Source organism: Aythya marila, assembly GCF_965140915.1.
Source record: "Aythya marila genome assembly, chromosome: 2".
NCBI lineage: Eukaryota > Metazoa > Chordata > Aves > Anseriformes > Anatidae > Aythya > Aythya marila.
The window spans coordinates 811,970-823,336 of NC_139043.1; the positions used below are offsets into that span (position 1 = coordinate 811,970).

Genomic DNA, 11,367 nt, shown 5'->3' on the forward strand with positions numbered 1-11,367 from the left:
TAACATCTAACCTAAACCTCCCCTGGTGCAACTTTAGCCCATTCCCCCTTGTCCTGTCACCAGGCACGTGGGAGAACAGGCCAACCCCCACCTCGCTACAGCCTCCCTTGAGGTACCCATAGAGAGCGATAAGGTCGCCCCTGAGCCTCCTCTTCTCCAGGCTGAACAAGCCCAGCTCCCTCAGCCGCTCCTCGTAGGACTTGTTCTCCAGGCCCCTCACCAGCTTCGTCGCCCTTCTCTGGACCCGCTAAAGCACCTCCATGTCCTTCTTGTAGCGAGGGGCCCAAAACTGAACACAGTACTCGAGGTGCGGCCTCACCAGAGCCAAGTACAAGGGGACGATCACCTCCCTAGCCCTGCTGGCCACACTGCTTCTTATGCAAGCCAGGATGCCGTTGGCCTTCTTGGCCACCTGAGCACACTGCTGGCTCATATTCAGCCGACTATCCACCATCACTCCCAGGTCCTTCTCTGCCTGGCAGCACTCCAACCACTCATCTCCCAGCCTGTAGCTCTGCTTGGGGTTGTTGTGCCCCAGGTGCAGGACCCGGCACTTGGCCTTGTTGAACTTCATGCAGTTGACCTCAGCCCATCTGTGCAGCCTATCCAGATACTCCTGCAGAGCCTTCCTAGCCTCGAGCAGATCGACACACGCACCTAGCTTGGTGTCATCTGCAAACTTACATAGGGTGCACTCGATGCCCTCGTCCAGATCATCGATGAAGATATGAAAGAGGACCGGCCCCAGCACCGAGCCCTGGGGAACGCCACTAGTGACCGGATTCCTCCAAATGTCTAGCCTAAAGCTATTTTCTTTTAGTTTAAGACCATTCCCCCTTGTCCTCCACCACCACCCCAGGTCCTTCTCCTCAGGGCTGCTCTCAATCCACTCCCCACCCAACCTGTATTTGTGCTTGAAATTTCCTCAGCCCAGATTAAGGACCTTGCACTTAGACTCGTTGAACCTCATGAGGCCCGTACAGGCCCACTTCTCAAGCCTGTCCAGATCCCTTGGGATGGCATCCCTTCCCTCCAGTGTGGGGGCACAATGTCAAATGCTTAGCACAAGTCCAGGCAGATGATGTCAGTTGCTCTTCCCCAGCCATCAGTGCTGCAACCCCTTCATGGGAGGCCACCAGATTTGTCAGGCATGATATGCCGGATCTGCTCCATGATCTTGGCAGGCATAGAGGTGAGACTGACTGGCCTGTGGTTAACCAGGTCTTCCTTTTTCCTCTTTAAAAATGCGGGTTTTCTTTCCCCTCTTCCACTTAGTGGGAAGGTCACCGGACGGCCACGACTTCTCAACTATGATGGGCAGTGGCTTAGCAACTCCATCCAGTCTTGGGGCGTGGGGCTGCTCCGCGCCGCTTGTGCTTGGGGCAGCAGCAGCACCCTGGAATTTGCTCAGCACGGTGCTTTTAGTCCCTCTCCCTGGAATAGGGCGGTGGGAGCTCAGCGCATTTACAGGAAAGGCCAGTTTGGCAGAGCTCTGGAGTGTGCAGGCTGCAGAGAGGAGGGGAAGGACACGGGCTGAAGGACACAGGGCCCTTCCGCAGGTGGCTGTGCGAGCAGGGGGTTTGCTGCTCACTCTGTGGATGCCTCTGAGCCACGGAGCGCCCGCCCCGCCTGCAAACACGCTGGGGCTGCGAGCCCAGGGCTGCAGGTCCCCGAGACAGGCTTTTCCTGTAAATGTGCTGAGCTCCGGGCAGTGCAGAGAGTGAAACTCAGAGCAATGGGAGGCAAAGGTAACCTGCGTTCGGCTCCCCGCTTCCTCTGCCCTGCAGAGGAAGCAGAGGAAACCACGTAGGTTTCCTGCCCCTCTTCCCCAATTTCCTACTCTTAGGGATGCACCGATCCTGAGCCTGGAAGAAGTGCTCTTTAAATGTTGCCCAGCTTTCACAAGTACCCTTGCCTTCTAGTATTCTAGAAGAACTGCACACATTTTCCTCAACTGGTGAACAACGCCATGCTTGATGCACCCCAGGGTGCAGTTGGCCCTCCTGGCTGCCAGGGCACACTCTTAACTCACGTTCAACTTGCAGTGCACCAGAACCCCCAGGTCCCTTTCTGTGGGGATGCTCTCCAGCCTCTTTTCGCCCCGTCAGTAAGCGTAGCCACATGCTATTTCTTTCTCAGGTCTATTTCTTTCTCAACTAAAGCTTCCCATAGTCAGAATCATTTACTCCATTCTGTGCTGCTAAACTGATAATAAATTAAATGGTCTTTCTAGGTTGCACACATTGCTCTTGATCCTTTTGTCTATTCACACTGTTTATTTCACTAATTCAATGTTTATGTCACTATTCACAAGTTAGACCTGCAGCTGCGGTTCCTGCTGCTGTTCCTGCTTCCCGCACCCTTTTAAGGGGAGTTTCTCTAATTAGACTGGGGTTGGGGTGATGTCCAAACACAACTTGGCAGGGGCCATCCCTTTAAAAGATCGAAACCTGAAAGCTTTTTCATGATGATTTGTAATTGCAAAGTGAGTAACTGGCACATGCTTCACATCCATGAGTTGTACATTAACTTGGCTGTTTGGTTTCATGCTCAGTACATAACCAGTATGTGTGCATTGTTTACTGATAAGCTTGTGCTCAGCCAGGTCCAATGCCTCCCAGGCACACCTTGTTCTGAATTCAGGACTTGCAATTCCTCCCTGAGGGGGAGGAAGGGGTTGCTTTCCTATCTGCACCTGGCAGACTTTGTTATTTACCATCTTAATACTATCCTACATTGCAGCTACTGTGAAGTTGTCTGAAATCAATACCACAACAGCCTGTACCAGGGCTTCGGCACCCACCCAGCACAGACGTGAGACCAGGGAGCTGCCTCTTTGAGCGAGAGCTCAGGAGCAGCCCCACATCCACAGAGCACGGCCCTGGGCTCTGGCAGAGCGATGCCGCTGGATGTCCTGCCCTCATGGCACTGCGCTTCGGGACCTGTCCAGCTCCGGGCATGTGCCAGCAGTAGCTTCAGGCCTGGTGCCCAGCGCAGAGCACGGGCAGGCCGAGAGCCGGCATGGCTCTGCCCTCTGCTGTGCTACTCCCACTGAGCTGCAGGCCGGGGAGGAAAGCCAAGTGTCCCCTGCCCTGTGGCACCCAGGCAACTCTTGGGGACATTGGCCGTGGGGAAGGGAGCCGGGGCAGGCACCAGCCATAAGGCAGGCACAACTAGACCCAGAGATCCAGTCAGCTCCTGCAGCTGGCATGGCACAGCTTGGCTTGGCACCGCAAGTGGGGCTCTGCCATCCTCCTCTCCTGCCACACACATTTATGCACAGGGACCGAGTGTGAGGCCAAGGGCAGGGCTGTGTGTTCCTGCTGGCTACCAGGGGCCCACATCCATGCCTCAGAGCGCGCCATGTGCAGGAGGACAAGGGCACCCGTTCAATTGCTCAGCAAGGACAATGAGGTGCTGGTGTTGACCGAAACAGTGGATCCTTTCTCCTATGAAGAAAGGCTGAGAGAGATGGGGATGTTCAGCCTGCGGAAGAGAAGGCTTTGGGAACACCTCATTGGAACCTTTCAGAGCTTAAAGGGGTTTAATAAAGAGGATGGAGAAAAAAAAATTATTCATGTGGATTATGCTGGACAAGGGGGAATGGTCTTAAAATAAAAGAAAATAGCTTTAGGCTAGACATTAGGAGGAAACGCTTCACTGTCAGTGTAGTAAGGCAATGGCACAGGATGCCAAGAGAAGCTGTGGATGCCCCATCCCTGGAGGTGTTCAAGGCCAGGCTGGATGGGCCTTGGCCAACCTCATCTGGGGGGAGGTTTCCTTGTCTGTTTCAGGGGGGTTGGAGTTGGATGATCTTTAAGGTCCCTCCCAACCCCAACCATTCTATGACTCTATGATCCTTCACCCGGTGTGCAATAAGCCAATTCGCACGCACTCAGGAGAGAGATTGCTTTTATTCAGGCCTCAGAGCTCGGTGCAGTTTCCACAGATCAAACACAGCCAATGTCGACTTCCTGGCTCCATGGAGACATTAAATTCATGACTATTCAGCGATCTAATACAAATTCATTCTAATCTACCTGAGTTTTGTGCTCATGTGGCATCATTCTTAATGGCTCCTTTTCAGGAACTTCTGTGCATGCCTTCCTTTCTGTGGGGGTCCTTGGTGGTGTTCCCCGATGAAGCACCCTAACCCCTTTTATCCATCGATGGCCACATGTCACCTAAGTACAACCTCAGGCTACTTGCTCTTGGCAACTTTCCTTTGTTTCTCCCAGAAGGAGCATTCTGTCCCTGAACAAAGGGAGCCTAGGTTACAAGTTAAACATATTTCTTGTCCTGTACTACATATATGATAACTGATTAAAGGGAAGCTCAATAAAAATAGACAATTCCTCTTCGTTTTCAAGGGAGAGTTGGTTCCATTACACTGGGACTTGGGGTCCCGTCTCCGTGTGTGAACGCCTGGTGGGGTGCCCAGAGTCTGGACACAAGAGTATGGGCACTGCTGGAGGCACAAGGATGCCCGCTGAGACATCAGGAAAGTCTTTTTTTGCTGTGCGGGTGTCTGAGCGCTGGCACAGGCTGCCCAGAGCGGTGCTGGGGTCTTCATCCCTGGAGATGTCCAACACCCAGTGGACACGGTCCTGGGCAGCCAGCGCTGGGAACCCTGCCTGGGCAGGGACAGAACACGCGGGGTGCAGAGGGGCCTCCAGCCCCAGGCGTTCAGTGGCTCTGTGGTGCTGAGATTCATCACAGCCGTGCGATAAGGATACCCAGGGTAATCACAATAATGATGAGGACAATAAGCACAAAAGCCAGGACAACTCTACGGGATGGCCTCCAGCTGAATCGCGCCCTCTTTATCCTGCCTGCTCTGTACCTCGCCATGTGATACTCCACCTGCTCTTCTGTTAAATTGGGCTCCAGGTACATCTCATTGCTGTAGTACCTGTTCCCATTCGCCTGCACCATGCAGCGGACCATCCCCATCAGCTCCATGACCTGGTGGTCCCGTTCGGCTCCAGTTGCCCGGTTGTTGAAGCCGCAGTACCTGTTCCCACATCTCTCAATCAGCTTGTGGAGAGCTTTGTTGTCAGTACAGGACACATAGTCATGCAGAGATCTCTCCCCCAGCTCTTCCGCGCGGGTAAATATGACAATCGCGTGCCCCAGAACATCAGCTCCAAAGATGTCCTGCAGTCTCTCTGCAGCCTCCTCGTCCTCCTGGGTGAATCGGCCCAGCTGGGTCACCAGCAGCAGCGCGTGGGGGCCCGGGGAGGACAGGCTGATGCACCGAATAATTTCTTGGTGCACCTCACTGCTGTCACCTTCGGGGTTGAAAATGTCGGCCGTGTCAACCACCGTGAAGTCCTTGCCGTCCCAGTGACCCTGTGCACTCGCACAGCTCACGGTCACTGGCTGGGTGGACAGCTTGGACTCAAAGACGCATTCCCCGAGGAGGGTGTTCCCTGTGGCGCTTTTCCCCCCACCAGCCTTCCCGGCCAGGATCAGCCTCATCTCCAAGGCCCCGCCGACCCCGGGCTGCATGTACACACGATGGACGGCCACGGTCACACTGCGGAGACAAAAGCAGACACCCAGGGCTCCGTCAGCAGGCTCCCAGATGCTGGGAGCATCACTGACAGCAGAAGGGATTTTCATTAAAAGCGGGAATGGTTTCGAAACCTCACTGCTGGCCACTGGAGGCTGCGGGGCTCTGTGTGCCCCCGCTGTGGGAAGGGCTCGGGGGCACTGCAGCTGGGTCTGGCTGCAGTGGCACCGGGACAGACTGGGTCCCCCCTACATGCCTGGACATCAGAGCAAGAGCAGCGCAACTGGCATCTGTGGATCGCACTGCCGCGTGTGCAGTCACAGCAGTGCACGGACAGCAGCAAGGAACAGAAATTCAAAATAACAGCTGGAGCTGCGAGGTGCTGCGGGGAAACAGAGCCGCTGCTCTGTCTCCACAGTCTCAGCCTCAGTCTGCGCAGGATTACAGGCACGGGGGAAGGCAGCAAGGTGGCAGGGACCCTCGAGTGGTGGCAGGAACCCTCAGGGCAGTGACACCTGTGCAGCCGCGGCCCCGCGTGGGGCTGAGCACGGTGCCCAGGGACTCCCCCGGGCTGGTGCTGGGCCTCTGCCAAGCATGGGGAGCGAGGAGTGGGGAGAAGGGAAAGAGAGAGGAGGGGACCGTGGAAAGAGCCACTTCCCTGCCCCGCTGCCCTGTGCCAGGTCCCTAGGCACCCTCGGAGCCCTCCCAGCCGGCACGGAGCCTCGCAGCCCCTGGCCTCCCGCCCATACCTTCCTGCACGTCCTGCGCTGGCGTTCGCCTTGTCCCCGCGGGACGCTCACAGCCACCAGGAAGTGACAGCGGAGATGGCTGGTGTCAGCCTGGAGAACTGTGCTCATGCCACAAGGGCAGCACCGGCTCCTCCCGCACCAGCCCCCAGCTTGGTTTCGATTCTGTGCAGCACTGGAGGTGCAGGCAACTCTAACGCTACTTCCTGTAATTCCTGTAATTCCTCCAGAAACAGTCTGGCCTCAGAGTTATTTAACTGCCGCGATGATCTGTGCTTAGTTTTCAAGCAGTTTCTCCTGCTGCTGGTGGGACTGGAGGCAGAGCCCTGACAGAAGAAGGGGCAGGAGACGAGGCAGCTGCAGCCTGCACTGCGGTCAGGAGCTGCGTTCGACCCCGCACACTGCTCAGGGCTGGGACAGACCCCGTACACTGCTCAGGCTCAGGGCTGGAGGTTCAGGTGCCGGATGAGGGCACTGAACTGACGGCGATTCTGGGGGGAGGCTCCTGCTCCAGCTGGGGGCCGTGCACATCCTCTGTGAGCTCGGCAGGTTTCCCAAAGCACTGCAAGGGTTGCCAGTGTCCGAGCTGAGTTTCCCTGCCAGCTCCTTGTTCCCCAAGGCGTCGGTACCCCCTCCCAAGGTGGCCACAAGCAGCTGAGGAGGAGCAGCCCTTGCCCGGGCTGTCCCCATCTGCCACCACGGTGCAGCGAGGCCCAGCCACGCTCCCCTGCCCCTGCGGCCCCTGCTCCTGGGCTGTGCGGGGCTGGCAGAAACGTGCCCTGCCCCTGGCACGGGGTGCGGGGCTGCCAAACGCTGCTCCCTGCCTCACGGGGTGCACAGCCATCTTGTGGGTGCGTGTGTGTGTTTACCCTCGGCTATACAACCACTTCCTGCATGCACACACAGCAGGCAGCACGCACACGCCAAGTGTGTTAGTGACCCGACTAAGCGCTTGCCCGTTAGCGACCCGAAGGTTGCACATGCAAAAGACGACCGAAGAGGACTGGGAAATCTATCCCAGCAGATCCAATGGTTATAAAAATGGAGCCGGAGAAGGAGGGAAAAGAGGTGGAACTTATGGTAGATGCACAAGCAATGTACTCAGTTTTAAATAAAGCATTAGTATCAGTGGGGAATGATTACATTGTAGTGAAGAGGGCAACTGGCCAATCTGGAATAGCATATTTCTGCAAACCATTGAAATATAAGTATGGGAAACAGTGGGGCATTCACAAGTTCCTATACATGCTCAACTCTCCGGAGTCACGCCCAGGAAGAGATTTATTGGAAAGATTACGAGCGATCATTTCATTTAAAAATGGGGAGATTATTCTGGAGGTAAATGATCAAAGATACGTGGAAGTGTTGAGTTTGATACTGACAGCTATTGAGACCAAAGAGGAAATTAGTGAGGAAATCCTAAGTCAAATGTTTTCCAGACTATGATTTTCTAATGTACCAGGGAAGGCGAAAAATGCACTTCAACAGTACCCCTTGAAAAAGGAAGATAGAGAAGGAATTAGCCCGATAATTGATTAACAAACTTAACACCAGAGCTAACTTGGTTTACCATTTTAGACCTGAAGGATGCCTTCTTTTGCCTCCCTCTCCATGAAGCCAGTCAGAAAATCTTTGCATTTGATTGGAAAGGCCTTAGGAGTGGGCACAAAACACAGCTCACATGGACAAGGTTGCCTCAGGGCTTTAAGAACTCTCCCACCTTGTTCGGAGACGGACTTGCAAAGGACTTGGAGACCTGGGAAGCCCCGTCAGGAGAAGGAAGGCTGTTGCAGTACGTAGATGACTTCCTAATAGCCACCCAGACAGAAGTATGTGTGGTCTGGACAGTAAGCCTCCTAAACTTTCTGGGACTACAGGGGTACAGGGTATCGAAGCAGAAGGCTCAGGTGGTTAAGTTGATCTACGTGGGTTATGAGGTTAGTGCCGGACAACAGACCTTGAGGCAAGATTGTAAAGAAGCGATATGTTAAACCCCAAAACCTGAGACAATAAAAGAACTGCGAACCTTTTTGGGAATGACAGGGTGGTGCAGATTGTGGATCTATAATTACAGATCGCTTGTAAAACCGCTGTATGTGCTCATTGCAAATGGGAACAGGGAACTCCAATGGACAAAGGAGGCCACACAAGCTTAGGACCAACTAAAGAAGGCCCTCATGTCAGCTCTAGCTCTGGGACTCCCAGATGTAAATAAACCATTCTTCCTTTTCTCCCATGAGAAACAAGGGATTGCCCTGGGAACACTAGCACAGGACCTGGGCCCATATCGAACGGCAGTTGCTTATTTTTCTACTCAGTTGGATGCTACCGCCAAGGGATGGCTGGGAAGCCTCAGAGCTGTTGCAGCAGTGGTGCTAAATATCCAGGAAGCACGCAAGTTCACCTTGGGACAGAAGACAACTGTGCTAGTGTCTCACACAGTGTCCACAGTGCTGGAAGTGGAAGGCGGTCACTGGCTTTCCCCACAAAGGTTCCTGAAATCAGCAGAAACCAAGGGGAGCCAGTACACCATGACTGCCTGGAGACCATTGAAGCTACCTACTCCAGCTGTCCAGATCTGAAGGACGCTCCTTTTGATGATGTGGGAATATGGGAGCAGCTACGTCATCAGTGGAAAACTACATGCTGGGTATGCAGTTACCACTTGCAAAGACATAATAGAATCTGGAAAATAAACATCTATAGGGACTAAATAATGAGATTATTGGAAGCAGTTCAGCTGCCTGAAAAGGTAGCAATCATGTACATTAAGGCACACCAGAAGGTGAGCTGAGAATTGGAGGAAGGAAATGATCTGGCAGACAGAGAGGCAAAAGAAGCAGCAGAAGGTGAGGTGGCAACTGAGGGAGCCCTGATTCCAGACAGGCAAATTCTCCTCGAGGGTAAGCTTGTATATAACAAAAAGGATAGAAAATTAATCGAAGGTCAGAAGGGAAAATATAACCAAGAGGGATGGGCTATTACCAAAGACGGGAAGGGGAAGCTAGTCATCCCCTCCAATTTACTGTGGTCACTGGTAAAGAAAGAACACCGGAAAACACATTGGGGAATAGATGCTTTGTATAACTATCTAATTGAAAAAAAAATATTGCCAGGAACTTATATGCTACCATCACCCAAATAACTGAACAATGTGATCTTTGTCTCCAGACTAACCCCAAAAATGTCCCCAAACCAAAACTGTGTCAAATTGGAAAAGGCCATGGTCCTGGGCAACAGTGGCAAATTGACCTTTCTGAACTTTCAAGAAAAGGGGGGGATGTTGATATTTACTGGTGTTAACAGACAGATACCTTTTCAGGATGGCCAGAGGCTTTCCAAACTAGGACTGCCAAAGCCTGAGAGGTAACTAAGTCTCTTGTAGAGAAAACTTTGAAGCCACAGTGGGAAGGACTATACCAGGTGATCCTTACAGCCCTCACCACAATTAAGATCAAGGAACAGAGTGCCTGGATTCACCATTCTCAAGTGAAGAAAGCTCCAGAACCCCCTGGAAAGTAATGCCAGGTAATGGTGAACTGAAACTAAAGCTCAGTCGAGTAAAATGAGGACATTATGGTCAGGAGTATTTAGTAACATAGTCACCAGGAGTCTAGTTAACAGAATTGTTTTATTTCTATGGCTTATAAATTGTAGTTGTGATTCAATAAGGTGCCTCTAGGATAATAGAGAATGGTTAGCGGCCTTGGTCCAAAGCTGTAACAACAGAGGATAGAGCATTAATGGAAAGTTAGCAGTTGTGGTTATTTGGTGAACAAATGGTGACCTTTTATATACATTATAAGAATGGCAAAAAATAGGGAAAGAATGGACACACCAAAGAACCGTAGGGGACGAAATTAAAATAGGGTGCTGAATGATTAATGGAACGACCCACGAGAAAGTAACGGGGATTTTAGTAAAACCGATTTCCAAAAGTGGCCAACAAGAAGGTTGCATCTGCCCAGGTAAATCAGATTGCTGGTATAATTTTATATTAACACAGACTGTAGTAATTAGCTGTTTGTTTTTGGCTGTACTTCCTACAACAGTGAGACAAAACTAAAACAGCCCCTACAATCATCCTTAATGGCATTGGGAACTAGCCAATGGCAAGTTTCAAAGGTGTTACCGAGATGGGAAAAGGCTGAAAACCAAGACCACAAACTAATAATAGATGCACTTAGTATGGTTCAAGATAATGCATCTTTAGCTCTTAGTTGTTTACAAGCACAGTTATGGATTCAGGCAATGGCTTCCTTGATCATTAGGGAAGGAAGTGAAGGCATTTTTCCGGCTGAAGTCCAAAAGACTGTTTGGGACAATGCCAATGATTTTGAGAAGTTTCAATCTTGGTGGACTCTGGTAAATTTTACCTATGACCCCATTGTTAACATGGCTACTGCCTTTGTGCTTACTATACATAATGGCACAGTTTATGTTATCCACCCCATCATTGCACTAGGATTAAACCATGAGGAGACAGTGCTCTGTCCTTCAGAGCATAGAACATGGGCACAGATGGAGAATGGGAGATGGCAGTCTGTAAATCTAGAATCATGTGTTACCTGGGAACAGCAAGGATTTATTTGTGATAGCAATACAATTGATGCTCAGGATGTATGTCTTGACACGGAGCAAGGTGTCTGCCACTTTGAAATTCATCCAAATACTAGTCAAAAGACTGTGCTTGTATATATCGGTCAAGGCTGTGCGTGTTTAAGAACTGCTTGTGATTTTGTAGAAGTAGATAAGGAGAACATAACTCTCCCTAGCAAAAATCATTCTAACATTTGTATTTGTAACTTTGTTAGAATCGTCGGGTGTCATTTTCTATATTTGGCACCAGTGGTATCCCACCAGTTGATCAAGTCTAACAACACAATGTACACTCTAATCACTGTCCATCATGATACAAAGGCAAAGAGCAAAACAGGACACAAATCACAGCTGGTGGGATACACTCTTTGGATGGTCGCCAACTGCAACTGGGATTTTGAACACATTGTGTCACCCAATTATTGGTTTATAGATATTAGTTGGTATAAGTTTGATATTGTCTTTGTAATATTTGTTTGGAATTGGAAATCGTTACAACGAATGTCT

The 11,367-nt window shown here is 51.5% G+C and overlaps 2 protein-coding genes across 3 annotated transcripts in view; one reads left to right on the forward strand and one right to left on the reverse strand.

Annotated features, from left to right (window-relative positions):
• Positions 1 to 11,367, forward strand: part of LOC309874343 (GTPase IMAP family member 7-like) — a 115,205-nt gene that overhangs the window by 101,617 nt on the left and 2,221 nt on the right. The window lies entirely within an intron of this gene.
• Positions 3,910 to 6,690, reverse strand: LOC309874347 (GTPase IMAP family member 1-like). Its single transcript, XM_082752421.1, has 2 exons — positions 6,265 to 6,690; positions 3,910 to 5,539 (listed from the first exon to the last, which is right to left on the reverse strand). The coding sequence occupies exon 2, from the start codon at positions 5,509 to 5,511 to the stop codon at positions 4,714 to 4,716; it is 798 nt and encodes a 265-aa protein (XP_082608547.1). The 5' UTR covers positions 5,512 to 5,539; positions 6,265 to 6,690; the 3' UTR covers positions 3,910 to 4,713.